The sequence below is a fragment of the Triticum aestivum genome, chromosome 2B, assembly GCF_018294505.1.
Source record: "Triticum aestivum cultivar Chinese Spring chromosome 2B, IWGSC CS RefSeq v2.1, whole genome shotgun sequence".
In the NCBI taxonomy this organism is placed as follows: Eukaryota; Viridiplantae; Streptophyta; class Magnoliopsida; order Poales; family Poaceae; genus Triticum; species Triticum aestivum.
In genome coordinates, this window is record NC_057798.1 from 81,083,508 (window position 1) to 81,108,091 (window position 24,584).

Genomic DNA, 24,584 nt, shown 5'->3' on the forward strand with positions numbered 1-24,584 from the left:
TGCATGGATACTATGTGTGGATGTGACCGATGAGATACGTGAGATAGTGTCAATGAGAGTTGTTCTTGGAGGAAGAAAAATCAACTTTTGAGCGATGACGGTTGATTTGGGTGAGCTCCTCATGTTATATCTTGATAACGCACGAGGGGCTCACCCAACTCAACCATCACCGAAAGTTGAAATACCCGTGAGAGAGTGTCCACCATATATACCACCACCAGCGAGAGTGTCCACCGTATATACGTGAGAGAGTGTCGATGAGAGTTGTTCTGCGTGAGCTCTTCATGTTATATCTTTGATGTTTGATTCTTATGCTATTTTTTATTGTGTGATGAAAGGTGTTAGCATTGATCAATTTTTTGGCTATGGCTTCCTCCAATGGCGAAGCTTCCATTAGGGTCGACTCCACGGAGAAGGAGAAGAGCGCCGACGACCGCTTGGAGGCATTCCTTGAGAAGAACCCACAGCTGATCCTAATGAAGTTTTTTGTGGATCTGGCCAAGAAGAATCCCCCAGCTAAGGAGGGCAAGGCTACACCACGTAAGGAGCCATTGAGTCCACCGACCATCATTCCTGATGACGCTTGGTCCTCCACTGTGGGGGATGCCCCCACGTGCTCTGACTCGACGACTGGTTTCACCGACTACACCTCGGAGTAGTCACCTAGATAGTTTGACGTTGATTTAGTGGTATAGTTTGTTGGAAATATACCCTAGAGGCAATAATAAAATGATTATTACTATATTTCCTTGTTCATGATAATTGTCTATTATTCATGCTATAATTGTGTTATCCGGAAATCGTAATACATGTGTGAATACATAGACCACAACATGTCCCTAGTGAGCCTCTAGTTGACTAGCTCATTGATCAACTGATAGTCATGGTTTCCTGACTATGGACATTGGATGTCATTGATAACGGGATCACATCATTCGGAGAATGATGTGATGGACAAGACCCAAACCTAAGCATAGCACAAGATCGTGTAGTTCGTTTGCTAGATCTTTTCCAATGTCAAAGTATCATTTCCTTAGACCATGAGATCGTGTAACTCCCGGATACCATAGGAGTGCTTTGGGTGTACCAAACGTCACAACGTAACTGGGTGACTATAAAGGTATACTACGGGTATCCCCGAAAGTATCTGTTGGGTTGACACGGATCGAGACTGGGATTTGTCACTCCGTATGACGGAGAGGTATCTCTGGGCCCATTTGGTAATGCATCATCATAATGAGCTCAATGTGACCAAGTGGTTGGTCACGGGATCATGCATTATGGTACGAGTAAAGTGACTTGCCGGTAACGAGATTCAACGAGGTATTGGGATACCGACGATCGAATCTCGGGCAAGTAACATACTGATTGACAAAGGGAATTGTATACGGGATTACTTGGATCCTCCACATCGTGGTTCATCCGATGAGATCATCGTGGAACATGTGGGAGCCAACATGGGTATCCAGATCCCGCTGTTGGTTATTGGCCGGAGAGCTGTCTCGGTCATGTCTACGTGATTCCCGAACCTGTAGGGTCTACACACTTAAGGTTCGGTGACACTAGGGTTGTAGAGATATTAGTATGCGGTAACCCAAAAGTTGTTCGGAGTCCCAGATGAGATCCCGGACGTCACGAGGAGTTCCGGAATGGTCCCGAGGTGAAGAATTGTACATAGGAAGTCCAGTTTCGGCCACCGGGAAAGTTTCGGGGGTCACCGGTATTGTACCAGGACCACTGGAAAGGTCCCAGGGGTCCACCGGGTGGGCCCACCTATCCCGGAGGGCCACATGGGCTGAAGAGGGAAGGGAACCAGCCCCTGGTGGGCTGGTGCGCCCCCCTTGGGCCTCCCCTGTGCCTAGGGTTGGAAACCCTAGGGGTGGGGGGGCGCCCCACTTGACTTGGGGGGCAAGTCCCCCCCCCTAGGCTGCCCCCCCCCTTGAGATGGGATCTCTAGGGGGGCGGCGCACCCCCTAGGCCCCCTATATAAAGAGGGGGAGGGAGGGCAGCCGCACCATAGTCCCTGGCGCCTCCCTCTCCCACGTACCACCTCTCCCTCTCGCTGAGCTTGGCGAAGCCCTGTCGAGATCGCCGCTACTTCCACCACCATGCCATCGTGCTGCTGGATCTCCATCAACCTCTCCTTTCCCCTTGCTGGATCAAAAAGGAGGAGACATCTTCTCCAACCATACGTGTGTTGAACGCGGAGGTGCTGTCCGTTCAGCACTAGGATCTTCGGTGATTTGGATCACGACGAGTACGACTCCCTCAACCCCGTTCTCTTGAACGCTTCCGCTCGCGATCTACAAGGCTATGTAGATGCACTCCTCTCTCTCGTTGCTAGATGACTCCATAGATTGATCTTGGTGAAGCGTAGAAATTTTTTATTTTCTGCAACGTTCCCCAACAGTGGCATCATGAGCTAGGTCTATGCGTAGTTTCTATGCACGAGTAGAACACAAATTTGTTGTGGGCGTAGATGTTATCAATTTTCTTGCCACTACTAGTCTTATCTTGTTTCGGCGGCATCGTGGGATGAAGCGGCCCGGACCGACCTTACACATACGCTTACGTGAGACAGGTTCCACCGACTAACATGCACTAGTTGCATAAGGTGGCTAGCGGGTGTCTGTCTGTCCCACTTTAGTTGGATTGGATTCGATGAAAAGGGTCCTTATGAAGGGTAAATAGAAATTGGCATATCACATTGTGGTTATACGTAGGTAAGAAACGTTCTTGCTAGAACCCTATTGCAGCCACATAAAAACATGCAACAACAATTAGAGGACGTCTAACTTGTTTTTGCGGCATATGCCTTGTGATGTGATATGGCCAAAAGGTTGTGATGAATGATATATATGTGATGTATGAGATCATGTTCTTGTAATAGGAATCACGACTTGCATGTCGATGAGTATGACAACCGGCAGGAGCCATAGGAGTTGTCTTACTTATTGTATGACCTGCGTGTCAATGATTAAATGCCATGCAATTACTTTACTTTATTGCTAAACCGTTAGCCATAGTAGTAGAAGTAATAGTTGGCGAACAACTTCATGGAGACACGATGATGGAGATCATGATGATGGAGATCATGGTGTCATGCCGGTGACGAAGATGATCATGGCGCCCCGAATATGGAGATCAAAGGAGCAATATGATATTGGCCATATCATGTCACTATTTGATTGCATGTGATGTTTATCATGTTTTGCATCTTATTTGCTTAGAACGACGGTAGTAAATAAGATGATCCCTCATAATAATTTCAAGAAAGTGTTCCCCCTAACTGTGCGCCGTTGCAAAAGTTCGTTGTTTTGAAGCACCACGTGATGATCGGGTGTGATAGATTCTAACGTTCACATACAATGGGTGTAAGACAGATTTACACATGCATAAACACTTAGGTTGACTTGACGAGCCTAGCATGTACAGACATGGCCTCGGAACACAAGAGACCGAAAGGTCGAACATGAGTCGTATAGAAGATACGATCAACATGGAGATGTTCACCGATGATGACTAGTTCGTCTCACGTGATGATCGGACACGGCCTAGTTGACTCGGATCATGTATCACTTAGATGACTAGAGGGATGTCTAATATGAGTGGGAGTTCATTAAATAATTTGATTAGATGAACTTAATTATCATGAACTTAGTCTAAAAACCTTTGCAAAATGTCTTGTAGATCAAATGGCCAACGCTCATGTCAACCTCAACTTCAACGCATTCCTAGAAAAAACCAAGCTGAAAGATGATGGCAGCAACTATATGGACTGGGTCCAGAACCTGAGGATCATCCTCATAGCTGCCAAGAAAGCATATGTCCTAGAAGCACCGCTAGGTGAAGCACCCATTCCAGAGAACCAAGACGTTATGAACGCTTGGCAGTCACGTGTTGATGATTACTCCCTCGTTCAGTGCGGCATGCTTTACAGCTTAGAACCGTGGCTCCAAAAGCGTTTTGAGCAACACGGAGCATATGAGATGTTCGAAGAGCTGAAAATGGTTTTCCAAGCTCATGCCCGGGTCGAGAGATTTGAAGTCTCCGACAAGTTCTACAGTTGTAAGATGGAGGAAAATAGTTCTGTCAGTGAGCACATACTCAAAATGTCTGGGTTGCACAACCGCTTGTCCCAGCTAGACATTAACCTCCCGGACGAGGCGGTCATTGACAGAATCCTTCAGTCGCTCCCACCTAGCTACAAGAGCTTTGTGATGAACTACAATATGCAGGGGATGGTGAAAACTATTCCTGAAGTATTTTCAATGCTGAAATCAGCGGAGGTGGAAATCAAAAAGGAACATCAAGTGTTGATGGTCAAGAAAACCACTAGTTTCAAGAAAGGCAAGGGTAAGAAGAACTTCAAGAAGGACGGCAAGGGAGTCGCCGCGCCCGGTAAGCCAGTTGCCGGGAAGAAGCCAAAGAATGGACCCAAGCCTGAGACTGAGTGCTTTTATTGCAAAGGGAAGGGTCACTGGAAGCGGAACTGCCCCAAATACTTAGCGGACAAGAAGGCCGGCAACACTAAAGGTATATGTGATATACATGTAATTGATGGGTACCTTACCAGTACTCGTAGTAGCTCCTGGGTATTTGATACCGGTGCGGTTGCTCATATTTGTAACTCAAAACAGGACTTGCGCCATAAGCGGAGACTGGCGAAGGACGAGGTGACGATGCGCGTCGGGAATGGTTCCAAGGTCGATGTGATCGACGTCGGCACGCTACCTCTACATTTACCTATGGGATTAGTTTTAAACCTCAATAATTGTTATTTAGTGCCAGCTTTGAGCATGAACATTGTATCTGGATCTCGTTTAATACGAGATGGCTACTCATTTAAATCCGAGAATAATGGTTGTTCTATTTATATGAGAGATATGTTTTATGGTCATGCCCCACTGGTCAATGGTTTATTCTTAATGAATCTCGAACGTGATGTTACACATATTCATAGTATGAATACCAAAAGATGTAAGATTGATAATGATAGTCCCACATATCTGTGGCACTGCCGCCTTGGTCACATTGGTGTCAAACGCATGAAGAAGCTCCATACAGATGGACTTTTGGAGTCTCTTGATTTCGAATCATTTGACACGTGCGAACCATGCCTCATGGATAATATGACCAAGACTCCGTTCTCCGGAACAATGGAGTGAGCAACCAACTTATTGGAAATTATACATACTGATGTGTGCGGTCCAATGAGCGTTGAGGCTCGCGGTGGCTATCGTTATGTTCTCACCCTCACTGATGACTTAAGTAGATATGGGTATGTTTACTTGATGAAACACAAGTCTGAGACCTTTGAAAAGTTCAAGGAATTTCAGAATGATGTAGAGAATCAACATGACCGAAAAATAAAGTTCTTACGATCAGATCATGGAGGAGAATATTTCAGTCACGAATTTGGTACGTACTTAAGGAAATGTGGAATCATGTCATAACTCATGCCGCCTGGAACACCTCAGCGTAACGGTGTGTCCGAACATCGTAATCGCACTTTATTGGATATGGTGCGGTCTATGATGTCTCTTGCCAATTTACAACTATCATTTTGGGGATACGCTTTAGAGACAGCCACATTCACTTTAAATAGGGCACCGTCTAAATCCGTTGAGACGACACCGTATGAATTATGGTTTGGGAAGAAACCTAAGTTGTCGTTTCTAAAAGTTTGGGGATGCGATGCTTATGTCAAGAAACTTCAACCTGAAAAGCTCGAACCCAAGTTGGAAAAATGCGTCTTCATAGGATACCCTAAGGAAACCATTGGGTATACCTTCTACCTCAGATCCGAAGGCAAGATCTTTGTTGCCAAGAATGGGTCCTTTCTGGAGAAAGAGTTTCTCTCGAAAGAAGTAAGTGGGAGGAAAGTGGAACTTGATGCAGTACTACCTCTTGAACCGGTAAGTAGCGCAGCTCAGGAAGATGTTCATGTAGTGCCTGCATCGACTGGAGAGGAAGTTAATGATGATGATCAAGGTACTTCGGATCAAGTTACTACTGAACTTCATAGGTCCACAAGGACAAGTTCCACACCAGAGTGGTATGGCAACCCTGTCCTGGAAATCATGTTGTTAAACAACGATGAACCCTTGAACTATGAAGAAGTGATGGTGGGCCCAGATTCCAACAAATGGCTTGAAGCCATGCAATCCGAGATAGGATCCATGTATGAAAACAAAGTATGGACTTTGACAGACTTGCCGATGATCGGCGAGTGATAGAGAACAAATGGATCTTTAAGAAGAAGACAGACGCGGATGGTAATGTTACCATCTATAAAGCTCGACTTGTCGCTAAGGGTTATCGGCAAGTTCAAGGGGTTGAATACGATGAGACTTTCTCTCCCGTAGCGAAGCTGAAGTCCGTCTGAATCATGTTAGCAATTGCCGCATACCATGATTATGAGATATGGAAAATGGACGTCAAAACGGCATTCCTTAATGGCTATCTTAAGGAAGAACTGTATATGATGCAGCCGGAAGGTTTTGTCGATCGTGAGAATGCTAACAAGGTATGCAAGCTCCAGCGATCCATTTATGGGCTGGTGCAAGCATCTCGGAGTTGGAACATTCACTTTGATGAGATGATCAAAGCGTTTGGTTTATGCAGACTTATGGAGAAGCCTGCGTTTACAAGAAAGTGAGTGGGAGCTCTGTAGCATTTCTCATATTATATGTAGATGACATACTTTTGATGGGAAATGATATAGAAATTTTGGACAGCATTAAGGCCTACTTGAATAAGTGTTTTTCAATGAAGGACCTTGGAGAAGCTGCTTACATATTAGGCATCAAGATCTATAGAGATAGATCGAGACGCCTCATAGGTCTTTCACAAAGCACATACCTTGATAAGATATTGAAAAAGTTCAATATGGATCAGTCCAAGAAGGGGTTCTTGCGTGTGTTGCAAGGTGTGAAATTGAGCTCGGCTCAGTGCCCGACCATGGCAGAAGCTAGAGAAAAGATGAGTGTCATCCCCTATGCCTCGGCTATAGGGTCTATTATGTATGCCATGCTGTGTACCAGACCTGATGTAAACCTTGCCGTAAGTTTGGTAGGAAGGTACCAAAGTAATCCCGGCATGGAACACTGGACAGCGGTCAAGAATATCCTGAAGTGCCTGAAAAGGACTAAGGATATGTTTCTCGTTTATGGAGGTTACGAAGAGCTCGTCGTAATGGGTTACGTCAACGCTAGCTTCGACACAGATCTAGATGACTCTAAGTCACAAACCGGATACGTGTATATTTTGAATGGAGGGGCAGTAAGCTGGTGCAGTTGCAAGCAAAGCGTCGTGGCGGGATCTACATGTAAAGCAGAGTGCATGGCAGCCTCGGAGGCAGCGCATGAAGCAATATGGATGAAGGAGTTCATCACCGACCTAGGAGTCATACCCAATGCGTCGGGGCTGATCACTCTCTTTTGTGACAACACTGGAGCTATTGCCCTTGCCAAGGAGCCCAAGTTTCACAAGAAGACCAGGCACATCAAGTGTCGCTTCAACTCCATTCATGAAAATGTTCAAGATGGAGACATAGATATTTGCAAAGTGCATACGGATCTGAATGTCGCAGACCCATTGACTAAACCTCTTCCGCGAGCAAAACATGATCAGCACCAGAACTCTATGGGTGTTCGATTCATCACAAAGTAACTAGATTATTGACTCTAGTGCAAGTGGGAGACTGTTGGAAATATGCCCTAGAGGCAATAATAAAATGATTATTATTATATTTCCTTGTTCATGATAATTTTCTATTATTCACGCTATAATTGTGTTATCCGAAAATCGTAATACATGTGTGAATACATAGACCACAACATGTCCCTAGTGAGCATCTAGTTGACTAGCTCGTTGATCAACTGATAGTCATAGTTTCCTGACTATGGACATTGGATGTCATTGATAACGGGATCACATCATTAGGAGAATGATGTAATGGACAAGACCCAAACCTAAGCATAGCACAAGATCGTGTAGTTCGTTTGCTAGAGCTTTTCCAATGTCAAGGTATCATTTCCTTAGACCATGAGATCGTGTAACTCCCGGATACCGTAGGAGTGCTTCGGGTGTACCAAACGTCACAACGTAACTGGGTGACTATAAAGGTATACTACGGGTATCCCCGAAAATATCTGTTGGGTTGACACGGATCGAGACTGGGATTTGTCACTCCGTATGACGGAGAGGTATCTCTGGGACCACTCAGTAATGCATCATCATAATGAGCTCAATGTGACCAAGTGGTTGGTCATGGGATCATGCATTACGGTACGAGTAAAGTGACTTGCCGGTAATGAGATTGAACGAGGTATTGGGATACCGATGATCGAATCTCGGGCAAGTAACGTACCGATTGACAAAGGGAATTGTATACGGGATTACTTGAATCCTCGAGATCGTGGTTCATCTGATGAGATCATCATGGATCATGTGGGAGCCAACCTCGGTATCCAGATCCCGCTGTTGGTTATTGGCCGGAGAGCTGTCTCGGACATGTCTACGTGATTCCCGAACCCGTAGGGTCTACACACTTAAGGTTCGGTGACACTAGGGTTGTAGAGATATTAGTATGTGGTAACCCGAAAGTTGTTCGGAGTCCCGGATGAGATCCCGGACGTCACGAGGAGTTCCGGAATGGTCCGGAGGTGAAGAATTATATATAGGAAGTCCAGTTTCGGCCACCGGGAAACTTTCGGGGGTCACCGGTATTGTACCAGGACCACCGGAAGGGTCCCGGGGCTCCATCGGGTGGGGCCACCTATCTCGGAGGGCCACGTGGGCTGAAGGGGGAAGGGAACCACACCCTGGTGGGCTGGTGCACCCCCCCTTGGGCCTCCCCTGCGCCTAGGGTTGGAAACCCTAGGGGTGGGGGCGCCCCACTTGACTTGGGGGGCAAGTCCCCCCCTAGCCCTCCCCCCTTGGGATGGGATCTCTAGGGGGCAGGCGCACCCCCTAGGCCCCCTATATAAAGAGGGGGGAGGGAGGGCAGCCGCACCCTAGTCCCTGGCGCCTCCCTCTCCCCACGTACTACCTCTCCCTCTCGCTGAGCTTGGCGAAGCCCTGCCGAGATCGCCGCTACATCCACCACCACGCCGTCATGCTGCTGGATCTCCATCAACCTCTCCTTTCCCCTTGCTGGATCAAGAAGGAGGAGACGTCTTCCCCAACCATACATGTGTTGAACGCGGAGGTGATGTCCGTTCAGCACTAGGATCTTCGGTGATTTGGATTATGACGAGTACGACTCCCTCAACCACGTTCTCTTGAACGCTTCCGCTTGCGATCTACAAGGGTATGTAGATGCACTCATCTCTCTCGTTGCTAGATGACTCCATAGATTGATCTTGGTGAAGCGTAGAAATTTTTTATTTTCTACAATGTTCCCCAACATAGTTATGTACCTGCTGATATGGACTTGGATGGCCACTTGCGATGCTTTTGATTGTATGAGTGATGAATGCTTATGTTGATTATGTATGATGTGCCTTATTTCTTGTTCTTTTGTAGATGATGTGGTATGTGGTGTACAGAGGACGGTGTCCAGGAGTCTATGATTCATGGTCGGAATACAATGAATAAATACTTCGTTATGAAGGCAACTCCTATGCCTCATTGAACAACAGAGAGACGGCAGAGTATCATTACAATCAGTATTTGCTTAAGCAAAAGAGAAAAACAGAATTAAGCAATGGTGGAAGCCAGACACGGCTTAGCTGGTTCAGTGGATTGAAGAAATTCATAATTCTCTTTCATTTTGTCATAATTGTGGTGTTGCTTTTTGTCATATGCTGCATGCATGCATACCACTTTGTTGTTTAATTAGTAAGTAGGCACTTGTACTAAAGAGCTACTTTGTGATTTGAAATGAAGCATGTGTGAACTATTTATGGATTAATGCTTATGTGAGTTTGTTGTTAACCTGTGTGACTTGAAATGCAAGTTTGAGTATTGTATAAATGTTTTTGCTGCACCGACTCGAACAAAAAACAATATGAACAGAAGCGGAACAAAACTTTACCGAGGGCGGAACTCGGCAAAGAGGCGCGCGCTGGGAGCTGTAGGCACTTGGCTATTGCAGTTATGCCGAGAGGACTCTCGGTACAGAAGTGGTTACCGAGGGTCGATTATCGGCTCTCGGTAAATGAGCAGTTTCCGAGAGTGGCTCTCGGTAATGATAAGGCCACCATCAAAGTTTAGTCCCACCTCGCCTAGAGACAAGCAACAAAACCTATTTAAATAGTGGGATAGTCCAGATGGAGTAAGCTTCGGTATTCATTACAGTCTTGCTAAGGAGATGGAGTATCACTTTGAATGTTCACATGTCTCGAGCGGAGAACATTCAAAGTGATAGGCCATCTTCTTAATGGTGGATGTCGGTGGTTTTTTATTAATGGTGTCATCACACGGCCACTGAGGCCGCTTGTAAACCGCACCAACTTCGAGCTAGTATCTGGGTATCATGAGGGAACGTGTCCGTTTTGTGCAGGAAGTGCTGGTCATGTTGCTCCGTTGGCCTCGAAGCTTCTCGTGTTTATTACTTTACACTCTTCAAAGTTCTCTCTCGGTGCCGGTCTAGAAAGTTGACCGGCACCGAGAGAGGGGGTAGGCCACGGTCAACAACTTCTTCTTCTCATGTTTTTTACTTTACACTCTTTAAAGTTCTCTCTCGATGCCGTTCTAGGAAGTTGACCGACACCGAGAGAGGGGGTAGGCCACGATCAACAACTGCCCCTTCTCATGTTTTTTTTACTTTACACTCTTTAAAGTTCTCTCTCTGTGCCGGTCTAGAAAGTTGACCGACACCGAGAGAGGGGGCAGGCCATGGTCAACAACTGCTTCTTCTCATGTTTTTTTACTTTACACTCTTTAAAGTTGACTTTTGAACAAATCTAACCCAAAAGGCATATATATATATATATATATATATATATATATATATATATATATATATATATGAGTGCATCAAAAGTCTTTTATCGAAAAAATTCATCAAAAGTCATGGAATTTTCAAACTTTGGTCGTTAAAATATATGAAATATGAGATACAAAAAAGATAGTGCCAAACAAAAACACAAAGAGAAGAGAAAAAAATAGAGCAGTGGTTACCGAGGGTCTATTATCGGCTCTCGATAATGTCCACTCTTTAAAGGTGAAGGTACCCTGGATGAAGGAGGATTGTTGGGAGGCCCTGGTTGACATGTGGTGTGACCTAGCATGGCAGACGCGGCATGTGGAGAAGGGAAACGATCGAGCCAAAATGACAGGCCCGGCTCATGTCCAGGGGAGCCGGAACCTAATCGTTCTCAAGCAACACATGGTATGTGGATTAAGATGTTAACGTTTTCGCACGGTGCATCTTGATTCATTAAACTTGAAAGTTAATTTTACAGGAGGCGAATGTTGGTCGCCCGGTCCACATCCTGGAAGCCTGGAAAGAAGGCCACAAGGGGAAGGATGGCGCCGAGTTCTGCAGCGAGTCGGCGGAGGAGAAGTGGGGGACCTTCAAAGAGGTCTTCCAGGAGGTGCACGGGCAGGAAGCCGAACCTACGTCCAAGCCCCTTGATCCCGAGCTTCTCATCATTGCTGGCCAGGGGAAGGGCCATGGCCGCCACCTCCTTTGCAACGGGGCGATCGCCACCTCCTCGCATCGCAAGCTGCACGAGATACGCGCGTCGAGCACCAGCTCAACTCCGTCCACACGGAGTCGCCCAACCGCCGCATCACGTGAGATAGCGCGTCTCAAGGTTAGCATCCTAACCTTTCATTTATGTCCATGCCTCGAAATAGCACCGTTCCAACCTATATGAGCATAATGCCATGCTACAGGATTTAATGGCGCAGCAGGCTGTTGAAGAGGAGCAAAGGCGGAAGGCTGAGGAGGCGTCCAGAGAAAAGGAACGGGTAGACACTAACAATAGGTTGAAGATGCTTGAGGATCAACTACAGGTAGAACATTATCTAAACTAGAGTAGAAGATTCATTACATAGGGACGAACCACCCTCATGTGACTCTACTCTTATAGGTTCTTATGCAATCTCGAAGCAGTGCAAGTGATGCGCCTCCTCCTTCTCCGAAATGTTAACCCGATGGCCTCTCCTCCTCAAGATGATCTATATATGAACAAGTGTACTTCTATTGTGACGTGCACGTGTTTTGCAAGTAGTGACAAGATGTATGAATTTGCGACTTGTGTGCGACGTCTACTAGGATAATACATTCGACTTGTGTGTGACAATATGTGGACTATCCCTAATTATGCATATATATGTGGACTAGATGAAATTATGCCTATATATGATCAAATTATGCCTATATATGTGTGGACTACTTCAAATTGCACTGTAGTTGTTTTTATCTGTAGGGATCCAAAAAGAAATAGCTTAACAGCAGAATGGATGGGAAAGATTTCCGAGAGCAACACTCGGAAAAAGATATACTACCGAGAGCACCTCTCGGTAACCTGGTCATCTGGGAGACACTACTGTTGTGCCACACCTTTTCCGAGGGCTGCTCTCGGAAATGAAGGCGAGCATTGCCGAGACAAGCTCTCGGCAAAGTTTTGTAAACTGTGCTACCATGTGGGCCACGCTGTCCTACTGGTCAGGAGGATTGCCGAGAGGGGCTCTCGGCAACGATATCATCATCTTTTTCAAAAATATTTAGCAAGTTTTGTGAAACTTTTACTGATAAATGTGACCAGTGGGACCACATATCAGGAGGAAAAAACAAAAAAAATAGGATATGGCATATACTTTGCCGAGTGTCGTACGGTGGCTCTCGGTAAAGAACGCAGTAACTGACGGAGCCGTCTGTGGCGTACGAGCATGCCACGAGCGACTCTCGGCGTCTGCAAGTTTGGCCGTGCGGTGCCTCTTTGCCGTGGGCAGTCACGGCAAAAAAGGCAGTTTGCTGTGAAGCTGGGTTTGCCGAGAGTGACACCCGGCAAAGTTTTGTTTGCCGAGTGTCCGTGTTTTGGCACTCGGCGAAGAGCATGACACCCGGCGTACGTCAGAATTCTAGTAGTGTTTGCCATGAAGATTCAGCGTAAGAAAGCTGCATCTTATTTGCCTGAAGATTTATTGATTGAACTGGAGTTCACAAATTTAAATTCAAGAATATGCATAAGGTAAGTATATACATATATTACTGATAACGAGTACAAACAGACTGTTGTTATTTCTTCCAAATGTCAACTTCCGGGCGATTGAACGGTCCAAACCGAAGGTGCCCATCAGAACAATCCCCCCGGCCCTCTTTATTTTTGTATGCACCTGCATAATCAACCGAACGAATTACAATGTGCTTATCTCATTCTTACCCTGATGGAACAACTACCTGATTTGTGGCAAAGCGGGTTCAGGCTACATATAATTCTACTGGATCAAAGAATTTTCAGTACCTTAGGCAGATGTACTGCATGCTTCTGATATTCAATTATTCTCTACCGCCGCGCCGGTGCCTGTTGGTCCATCATCTTGGCTAGCCTTCCCATGTTGGCCTCCTCGGCAGCTGGAGCAGCGCCGGTACTTGCAGGCGGTAATGCTGGCTGTGCCGCCAGGGGAGAAGCGGCTGCTTTAACAGCTGTGGTTTCCTCTTTAGGCTTGGATGCCTGCGAGCTCGTCGCATCACCGGTGGTTGTATCGCCGTCTTCGTCGGCAGGTTGCTCGTCGTCTTTGCCTTCGTCTTCACCTTCTGCGGAAGCAAGCAAGCGCTATCGTCAGATTTAGATAGCCTTGATATAAGTGGGAAGCAAGCGCACACTTATCGGTGCCTTGGAAATCAAGAGGGCGGGACCTGTTTGTGGTTCATCGGTGTCTCCTGTGTCTTCCTTGCTAGGTGGCTCATCTCGTCCTTTGGCATCTCTCGGTTCGTCTCCCCTCTCTTCTTTGATTTCTGCAAAGCAAGTATTATTATTGATAGATCACTTTGCACAACTTTTCCAAAGCAAATATTATTGATTGATTGATGGATACGGTAGAAATAATGCAGTAAAACACAAACACATGATTGAGTTGAAACATGAAAATGCAGGAGAAAAAACAATTTATTCAGACCTTAACCGGTAAGGGTTTACTGGTTAGCAAAATCCCATTTTGGGGCCAATAAGCAAAATTATAATGTTTCATGTATATGGGGTTTTAACCTTTTCTTTTAAAGTATGTGAAGATGTGGCAAGTTTGGCAATGTACCACTTATTTTATCTTTGTGGGTCTTATCGGTGATGGCACCTTTCTTGATATCTCCCTCCCTCGCCGGAGCCACTGTCTGATCAACGGCGAGAGTAGGTGACGCTTGCTTCTCCACGTCCTCTTTGAGTTCCTCCTTCTCATCGCTCGCCTGCACCTTATTCTCATCTTCGTTAGGCTCGTGTACTTGTGCACCCTGCTTCATGGGATTGTGCTCTTCAGATTTTGCCTCCCTCTTGTTGTCGTTTTCTTTATTAACAATCTCATGGTTCTTATCTCCACCGTCAAGTTTTTCTATCTCACCAGTAGCCTCATTGTCTTCCTTGGCTGGTCCTGGTTGCTCATTTTCTCCTTGGGTGCCTTTGAGGTTGCTTGGCTTCTCTTCTTCTTTCACTTCTACAAACAAGCAAGAATGTTGAAACGAAAATTGGAAGCATCTCGGTTTCGGATGCAACACACACACACCCACGCACGCACGCACAAGCCACGGTTTTCACTTGAATTTGGACCCTGCTTGTTTTTATCACTAGAGTAGGCATGGTTTTCAATCTCATTTTCAGTTTAATTTCATTGATTTTTTTTAAAAAGTACATTAATTGTGGCAGATATTGAACTAATCGCCTTTTAGTCAAAATATTTCAGCAATTACGACAGTAGATGTAAATTTAAATAATTTTTGAAATATCAGTCGTTTGACTAATATGAAAACCAAAATCACAAAATTTCAACTAGGCCAAAATATTTCTGACACTTAAATTCAAACAGTGGAGTGGGGCGAACCTTTTTGCGCTTTGCCGGCATCGTCAACACCTTTTTCAGCTTTGTCAACGCCGCTAGCAGCTTCTGCTTTACCTGGAGTTTGGCGGCCGACCTCTTCTTCCTTGAGATCCCTCACCCACACCCCATGTTCATCCATGGTAAACACTGGTATGTTCATCCGCTTCTGAATGGGAACCAGCTTTTCTTTCTCTGTCCCCTCCTCCTGCTTTAGCTCAACCTTACCTTTGGTTTGAGGCTTCATCACTTTAGAATCCTTATCGACAATCTCCACACACCTAATGGTGTTCCTATTTAACTTAGGGAGTAGTTCAGTCGTCCATTTCAGCTCGAACTCTTTGAGGTACCTGAGGCGCAGGGTCTCGATGACGTTATCTCCGGGGATGTCAAGCTCCTTCACCTCCCCACCTCTCACGTAGAGCTTCGTGAGTTTCTTGTTGCCATTGAGCCACGTCCCCAACGGCAACGTCTCCTTGGGGTAGCACCGGACATCCAACTTGCCAAGGTTCGGGGGTAGCACGAGGCTGGTCCACCTCTTGAGAAGTTCTCTCAGTTTATCATTCTGGCTTTCATCCAGCAATATGCTTGGCCTCTCTCCCCACGTCACCGTGAGCGATATAAGCTGGGAGAGCCTCCTGAGTTGCGCCATCTCGTCCCTGTCGATGTCGGCGTCGGTGGTGACGTTGATGCTGAGTTTCCACAGCTTCTTTAGCTTCGTGAGGTGATGCAGCCTGCACGCGTCACGCCGCCGCTTAACGGCGCTGAACACAAAGCCCTTGAACACGCGTAGTTCTGACAGGGCGGCGACTCCCCGCCCGATGTGCGCCAGCATGTAGCACCCAGTGAGGTCTAGGTGGGTCAGCCCCGCCAGATTCTTCACAGTTGCCGACGGCAACTTGACCAGGTCCTGGCACCCGCTCACATCCAAGATGGCCAGCCTTCGGAGCCGTCGGACCTCCCTTGGGAGTTCTGTCAGCCGGGACAACCCACGCATGCTTAGGTACCGGAGGTTCTTGAGCTTGCCAATGGCGCTCAGCGACTCTAGAGCCTCCAGTTCCATGTATGTCTTGTCATGGGTGTTCCCCCACCTGCCCAGCTGCAACACCTCTACGCGATCGTTGAGCTTTGTGAGCAAGGCCTCCGGGAGCTGGTACACGTGCGCGTCGATGTTGAGGATGACTTTCTTTATTTCAGCATCAACTCTGGTCCTATCTTGTTGGTCCTATGGAAAATCAAAATTTATTAATTCAAACTAATATCTTAAAAAGTCGTTTCAATTTCTTGTGGTGGAGCTCCCGGTCAGAGTTTGTGTTCAGCTATGACACTCGTTGATTTTGCATGCTCTACTGTTGTTATGGGGTTCGGTATGCATGCCGATACTGTACGTTGGGCTATTTGCAAAGTTTTGGTAATATGTTCCCTCGACGGCACCCCAAATCTATTTGTGTCTCCCGTGGTGATCGTCCTTTTGTCTGCTAGCTTAGCGTAACTCCAGCAGACCCCGCATCCTGCCCCGACCCAGAAAATAACCGTCAAAATGTGGGTCGAGACGGGAAAACCTGCCCGATCACACCCCGCATCCCGCCCCGGCCCACAAAAAAATTTGGGGGTTCCCTCTCGCCGTTGCGGTGCCCTGCATATAAGCGGAAGCGGTTGGTGGGGGGACATTTCAGCCCGCGCTTTCCCCCACCAACCACCTCCCCTCTTCCCCTCGCGCCGCCGCCACCCCGCCGCCCAAGATTCCGGCGAAAGCAGCCGGCAGGAGCTCGCCGAAAAGCCGCCACACGCACGAGGCCTCCCCCCTGTGCAGGCGGGCCGCCGGATTTGCGGACCTGTAGATCTTCATCGCGGGGCCGTCGGATTTGGCTTTGCCGGCCGGTGGCTGCGCCAAGCGATGGAGTGGTCGGGGAGCATCTCCCGCAGCCCCGGCAAGGGCGCATCACCGCATGCAAGGACGGGTTCGTCCTCCCGGCGCCGCTGATGATTTGCAGGCATGGATTCGTCCGGCCGTCCATCGGGCTCGGCGCTCGCGCAGCAGCTCTGTGGCTTGCCGTTGCCGCTCATACAGTCCGACGACTGCACGCAGACAGTGATGCGGCTTACTTCGGCCACGCCGAAGCACCCGGATGGGTGTTCTTCAAATTCGAAGACGACGGGGTACATGCACTTGTGGTAGCTCATTTTGATAGCTCATTCTTTGGTTCAATTGCGGATCCTCATTTCGAACATGGTCATTCTTTTGTGTAGGAAGATGGATGCTCATTTTGGTTTTTGGGAAGGCCAATACATTGATTTATTGATAGAAAGAAAGTTAATAGATGTTGGTGCACTCCTTAGTAGAATAGAAGACAATGATGCGGCTGCATGTGTAACTAGAGGGGAAGCAACGTCTACTTCTTCCGAACCAAAGATGAAGAATGAAGAATGCAAGATCAAGAATCCGCAGATCAACAATGAGTGCATGAAGAAGATATTGCTTCAACTAGTGTGGGCAGTTATGGAAGTTGGAAATCTTCTAAAATGCATACTTGTGGTTCTAGTTTTCTTTGGTCTTGCTATTCTAGCAAAGATTTGGTGATGTCTTATATATATCCAATGTTATTGAAAAAACAAAGAAATACATTATGTTGGATCAAATTAAGATGCAAATTTAGATTTTCTGGGCCGGGAGGAGTTGCGCCAGATCAGACCCCGCAAAGCCGACCCGTAAAAAAGCATATTCCGCGAATATGCTTTTTTACGGATCCGTTATGCGGGGTCTGCATCCGCGGCCGTGCGCGCCGGCCCGCAAAGGTGTTTTTCCGCGAACTGCAAACATGTTTTGCGGGCCGGACGGATGCGGGGTCTGCTAGAGTTGCTCTTAGTCGTGCTTTCTCTTGAATGTTCATTTTTCTCGTTCTCTTTTAATTTTGTTGCTTGTATGGTTTCTGCCCAGATTACCTCATAAATGGGTCAACTTGTTCTGGTTTTGGGTCTGGTTTCCCTTAACCCCCCCACCCCCCCTCTCCTCCGGATTGTTGAAAAAATAAATCTTAAAAATCATTCATAATTATGTATCTTAGAAAAATAGTAGATCTAAGCAATTAGATAGGACAATGAGTGCATCGATTTTGTGCCCAGACTCATCTGCACCCGGTCATAAAAAAAATTTAGAAACAATCAAAAAATTCCAAATTTTTTGCATGGTAGAACATTTGATGCGTGAGGTTCGCTCCAATTTTCAAACCGTTTGAACATCTGAGCAGCTCTCGGCAAAAAAGACAAATTGGGTCAGAACAGTGCATGAACACTAAAAAAATTACGGACCCCGAATTTGTTTTTTTTTTGGCTGAGAGTTGCTCAGATGTCCATATGATTTGAAAATTTGGGTGGACCACAGGCTTCAAATTATATACCATGCAAAAAATTGGATACTTTTTTGAATTTTTCTAGTATTTGTTTTGTTTTTTCGTCAGGGTGGGTGCATATGAGCCTCGGCTTAGAAACTGATTATCAATTGGTTACTGTACATGTGAAATTGTCTTCAAGAGTGCGTTCACAATCAAAAATTATTATCAATATATTACAATAGAAATATATTGTCATATTTTGCAGTCTGTGCCAACGACCAAGAAAAGCGATTCTACAGAAGCATATGAGCAAAGAGAGTAGTATACTTTTAAAGATTGTTCTAGCTTAAGATTAGACAAACAAGAGAATCAGATATATACGATTTTTGTTATGTTTCACATGACATTCATGACATATAGGCATGGTTTTTATCATTTATATTTGTGCCAAAGTGCAAGTTGCTATTTTGTATCTTTTTTGGTTCAGAAGAAAAGAATATTTTATAGATATAAAAAGTCACATGGGGTTTCATTGGAAGGAGAACAAGATGGACGAAAGAAGCACCAGCGGAGGACCACACACCCTGTGCCAAGGCACGTGGAGGGGGCGTGTGGAGTTCTTGGCCACCACCTTACTGCATGTTCATCCCATCGCTTTTATATACCCTAAAACCTTTCGTCATATTTATTGCATATTTTTTTGCTTCTTCATCGACATTGCCGCTCCTTATCATGTGTGATAGGCCACCTTAGACTATGGGTCCATAATAGTAGCTATGTGGCATCTTTTCTCACTCGGTACTCAATACAAATATCATATGAGTTGTCTAACATGATTGTGGGAAAGTTGTTTCAATCTTCAGTATGTTTGTTATGGTTTGATGAGGTGTCTCTTTATGATCAAATTATATATGTGTTTCTTGTGTTGTCCTTTGTTGTGTATACATAATTTATAGATGCATATGCTCTCACATATATTAGTTTATTCATTGGTGATATTTAGATGAATGATTTGCATGAGGGAGTGGTGTGTATTAGTTGTGGTTGATCTCTTTGAGTAATTATATTCGAAATTAAGAATACAAAGCTCATTTTTTGTATCATCGTTACTGAGGATAAAAAGATGTTTGATCTTGCTACCCACTAATGGATGTGGTGTAGAGAGAACAATTGCCAACTTTATGTCGATTTGCTTAATGCAATACTCTACTTTATTACTCCCTCCATAAAGAAATATAAGAGTGTTTAGATCATTAAAATAGTGATCTAAACACTCTTATATTTCTTTACAGAGGGAGTACTTAATACTCGGGATGGATGTTTTATGGAGGTCTCTCGGTGGAGTCAACTATAGATACATGTTGTATAGCAGTCTATGGATACAAGGACATAATGCCTATACATAATCATGACATATATGATTTTCAATGAATATTGTAGTTCAATACTTAGTTGTAATTTTCTTACATGCCTATGTTATTTGTAGATATGTCACTAGTGAAATTATAGATCCCATTTAAATTTTCCTCATAGGTATAAAGTTTTCTTTTACGTTTTCATGCACTTTGATATTCTACAGATTATTGTTCTACGCATTCCAAACTAATTCCAAACACTCAATACACTAATCTTCGTGTAACTACCAAAGCTGGTGAGGTTAACACCTTCATCAGAAGAGTTGAGGACACATGTTCAGCTTTTTTGTTAAGTGCAGGGTTGAAGTATTGAACCTTTATTTCGCATTTCACGGATTTATAACCTTGGTTCCTTAACTATCAAACCCTTGCACTTCGAGTCCTAACAAAACCGCTAATACACTATAGCAATGGAAAATCATATATCAATATTTTCCTCCTAAAATCATGAAATTGAGATTGTATAGTGCCTTTAATCTAGGCTGCATGGCCTTTTGCATCTATAAGAAAATATCCATTTTGTTTCACGGTTCTGTGCAAGATGCATCCAACTGAAAGTATGACCACGAGGATGATCGCAACGTGTGTGGCACAATAGCATGGTCCATTGTTTGTCTTTTCCCATCGCGCACAACTACACTTGCATGCCCGACTAGCCACACACAACTGTGCTCACACACTTGTCAGCAATCGCAGCTGCACATCGATCCTATGTTGTGTGTAACTGCATGTCTATCAACCACACGCAATTGTTTAGGTCCACGTGTGCAAGTGCTTGTCCATCGGTCATGCGCGACAACAATTGCACATTAGAGCTTGACAATCGTACCGGATGTAGACAAGGTATAAAGTCGTGTCCTAGTAGGACAATTGTATTATAGGCCTCATATATAATATTGAGGTAGACACACGATGTAATCTAAGCCAACATAATGTCATGGCACACACATGAGGAGCCGACAGCCGGTGTGCAAAGTTGTAGCGGTATCAACGGAGAGGAGCACATGTAGTCATGCCCCCAGGATTAGCTCGATGTTCACGTGAACTTGTTAATAAATACTGGTGTCATGCCGCGTATGATTGGTTGATCCTCGATAGATCTGTATTTACCTCGGATTATTCTAACAAGTCGTATGAGAGCAAAGTTGTTCATATGATGCGGTAGTTGATTTGGAGGAGGGTGAGTCGGTTTGCTGATTTTGTTCGTCAAATGAGACGGTCATGTATCAGCAACAGAAGCGCAGTTGTTGAACCAATCGGGAAGCAGTTGTCACACAGAAACGACGACGTCGGGTGCGCCCGACTGGGCACTGGGCAGTGGCCAAGTGTCTTGCCCACGCGCTTGCTCCTAGGCTCATTCGCCCGTCTGCTCCCTCGATGTTCTTCTTTTTTTTCCGCTCGTTTCCTTGTGTTGCCGGTCAGCTTTCCCCAAAAATCGGGTTTGCCAACTTTGAAACAATTGGGTGAAATTAAATAATCTTTATGAAATTTTTTAATAATTCGTAAATGTTAATATATTCAAAAACTCATGAATTAAAAAATATTCGAAAATTCATGAATTAAAAAATCAAATATTTTAAGAAAAGTTTGAGATTTTGAAAAAAACATGAATTAGAGAAAAAAATCATTTATTCAAACATCATGAATTTGAAAAAACAAAGTGAATTAGAAAAAGTTCACAAATTCAGGAAAAGTTCTCAAATCTAAAAATGTTCATAAATTTTTAAAAAAATTAAATAAGCAAAAAATAAGGACAATAAGCTAAAACAACATAAGAAAATTGGGTTGAAAACACGAAGAAAAAACCTAGCTAAAAACTCTAGGCGGAAACTTCCGAAAGTTTTCCAAAACTGAACTGGGTAGAGCGAAAACCGAGACAAGGAAATTATATGGGCCGGCAGCAAACCTGCACGCGGGCGGTACGTACCATATACTGCATTTGGCCCTGCAAATAGGATTTGTCGCTGCGGAGTCCGAGTGTTGTCGGGGTGTCCATGAGAGCAACTAATCAGCGAGTACTCCTTCAGGAGCACCCGCAAGCAACCCTTTTCGTAGGTTGGGAGCATGTCACTTGGCGTGTACTCAGCCGCTGCCATGTGTCGTGCTCTGAATGCTTTGGATTTTTTAAAAATATTTTTTATACGTGTTTTTGGCTTTTAGATTATTTATTTTTGGGTTTTTCAGTTTTTGGACAAAAAACTTTGAACATGTTTGCGTGAAAAAACGTGTTTTCTTGTTTTCTCTGTCGCGAGAGACACGTATTTGATTCTCGTGGAGGCACGGTCGTGCCTCTCAGAAAATGAAAAAAAAAACGCATTTTCCCCCTTTCAAGAGCGGCACATATTTACTTCTCATGGTTCCGCGAGAGAGGTCTGGCCGTGCCTCTCGAAAAAAGAAAAAAACATATATATCTATTCCTTCCGAGACAGGCACAGATTTATTTCTCGTGAAGACACGGATTTGCTTCCGCGAGAGACAGGTTGTGCCTCTCGGAAAAAGGGGAAAACATGTTTTTCCCTTACACGAGAGACACATGTTTATTTCTTGTGAAGGCATAGATTGACTTCTGAGAAGGGCACAATTGTGCCACTCTAGAAAGTAAAAAATGTGCTCTTGGTTCGATTTTTTGTCCGGTTTTTTCTTGAAAAAAGTTTGTTGAAATCTGTCAACATAGGATTTAGTTTTGAATATCTCGATGCGAGGAATCCAGCATTGAAAACGGTTCGAAATTTGGACAGACGATTTAAGAGATAAACCGTTTTGAATAAACAAATCTATAAAAAAAAGGAAAACTACAGGGGCGCCACTTGACGCAACTTAGAAAGATGTGAGTGGCCTTTGCAAAGAGTGTTGCTTAATTAATTAATGACTAGAACAATGCCTATGCGTTGCAACGGCATATAAATATTCTACTATGTTAGCTTGTGATGTATCTGTCAATAATAATGTCATTGTGTAAATAAATGTTCATCAAATTATGACCATGAATTACCATATATTTTCATTAGAAGTTTGGTAAGTGGTTACGCTACGTACCGACGGATCTGCCATGGCCCGTCACCGCATCAAGATTTGTGCAGTGAATTGTCATATAACGGTATAAGTTGAGAATCATTTTGCTCTAGCTATACATTGCAATACGTGCTGGCATGCATAGCCTTTTGTCTGCATGTTGTGAGGGATATGGGTAGGTGGCTCGTGGCTGGATTCACACATGGCTCTCTGGAAAGTAAAGATTTGTCATTTATTTTCAATGTGATATTTTAAATTGGTCATACCTTTTCATACAATTTTTTATTTTTGAAATGTTTGACATATTTGAATTTAGGTTGACAATATCTTTAAAACTAGAACAATTTTTGATATATTTTGAGTGTGTTTAAAATCCATTTTGTAAATTGCAAAAGAAAAGGTAATTTCACCAAAAAAAAACTTTCACTTGTTTAAAAAATGAGGTTCCGCTCATTTTCAAAATATAGTTTTATTGAACTCAAAAATATGCATGCGTGGACGTGGTTGGCCTCCCATCACACGAATCTCAAAGAACATGGGCTGTCCTGGATATATATACCGGTAGCTAGCGTTGCCGTTAGAAATGACTTCGCACATACTATTAGGACGTCGATAACTACCGAACGCCGGGTAGGTGACCATGGCAAAACGAATGTTTTTTTTGGCAATTTATATTTTTTTAACAAACAATTTATATTTGTTGAGGATAGTCTTCCTACCGGAGAAAGAAAGTGGAGTACCTGGGATCGCCCCGCAGCGAAATCGACACCATCCTCACGCAGTTCCTCCATGCGGGCAAGGTTGCCTGCCGTGAGGCAGAGGACGTCGTCCAGGGCAGCGCATTGCTTCTCCGTCGCCAGAAGCTTCATCATCCAGTGCACCAGTGGGTGCACCCGGCAGCCGTAGATGACCCCGCTGCAGCGGTTCTTGATCGGCTCGAGGTAGCCGCGGCCGGAGAGCCTCGTGAAGATCCCGTCCGCGCCGCGCCCCTTCTCCAACGCAAGTTTGAAGCGCGCGGACCACCAGTACGTCACGGCCTGCTTCTTCACCTCCGCGCCGACCGGGAACGCGGAGAAGGTGAGGAGGCACTGCTGCCCCTGCTTGTCGTGGCGGAGGCTCCTCAACTCGGCTTTGGCCAGCCTCGTGCAAGCCTCCCCGAGGATCTTCTCGAGACGCGCCTCCGTCCGTTCCCACCGCGGGTGCGCCTCCTTCTCCGCCGGAGACGGGTCCTCCTCCAGCGCTCGCGGCGTCGACGGCTCCGACTCTGGCCCCGCCTCCTCCGGCGGTGACGACATGCCGGCGGCCGGCCTGTCCCGTCCCGGTTTGCCGCTGGTCTGATGCTTCCCGGCTTGCAGCGGGCTGGCCGTTTGAGCCGCCGGTGTTTGGTTTTGCGGCGGCGGCCGGCGGCGATGTTGTCGCGCCGGGCGTTTCTGTCTCCGGTGGTGGAGCCGGTGACGCGTCGCCGACAGCTTGTTCAGATTTCGGTGGAGGGGATGCTGACAGGCTGTTCAGATTTCGGTGGAGGGGATGCTGCCACGCTGCGGTGCATGGAGATGGAGATGAAGATGCACGGCTAGCTCTGGGTTCCGCTTTGGTCGGAATTTCATTTGCTTGCAGCTGACATACGTGACGTATAATATGCTCGATCTCAAAAAGCTTGGTGCCAACGAGCTTATTCCAGCGTCGCCGTTTCAGCAAAGAATAAATGAATAATCCCTGACCTGTGACATCTACACAAGCTAAGTACAGATCCATGCTGTCATAGCTTTGCAGACCAAAATATTCTTCTTTAATTAAAGAGGTATAAATCTCTGTTTCACGGTCATGTGAAAAACAGGAC

General features: G+C 45.4%; 1 protein-coding gene across 1 annotated transcript; it reads right to left on the reverse strand.

Moving 5' to 3' along the window:
- Window positions 1-13,088: 13,088 nt before the first annotated feature.
- On the reverse strand, window positions 13,089-24,328 carry LOC123040551 (uncharacterized). The gene is made up of 6 exons (XM_044463362.1): window positions 23,485-24,328; window positions 14,992-16,210; window positions 14,215-14,607; window positions 13,820-13,918; window positions 13,425-13,717; window positions 13,089-13,296 (listed from the first exon to the last, which is right to left on the reverse strand). Exons 1-5 carry the CDS (start codon window positions 24,037-24,039, stop codon window positions 13,467-13,469), a joined length of 2,517 nt encoding a protein of 838 aa, XP_044319297.1. The 5' UTR covers window positions 24,040-24,328; the 3' UTR covers window positions 13,089-13,296; window positions 13,425-13,466.
- Between the last annotated feature and the right edge of the window lie 256 nt (window positions 24,329-24,584).

Coding starts and splice junctions, on each gene's coding strand:
- LOC123040551 (XM_044463362.1), bottom strand. CDS start 24,039: ATGTCGTCACCGCCGGAGGAGGCGGGGCCAGAGTCGGAGCCGTCGACG. Junction 14,608..14,991: donor TGCCGGCAAAGCGCAAAAAG/GTTCGCCCCACT, acceptor GCTTGTTTGTAG/AAGTGAAAGAAGAAGAGAAG. Junction 13,919..14,214: donor CCACAAAGATAAAATAAGTG/GTACATTGCCAA, acceptor CTTGCTTTGCAG/AAATCAAAGAAGAGAGGGGA.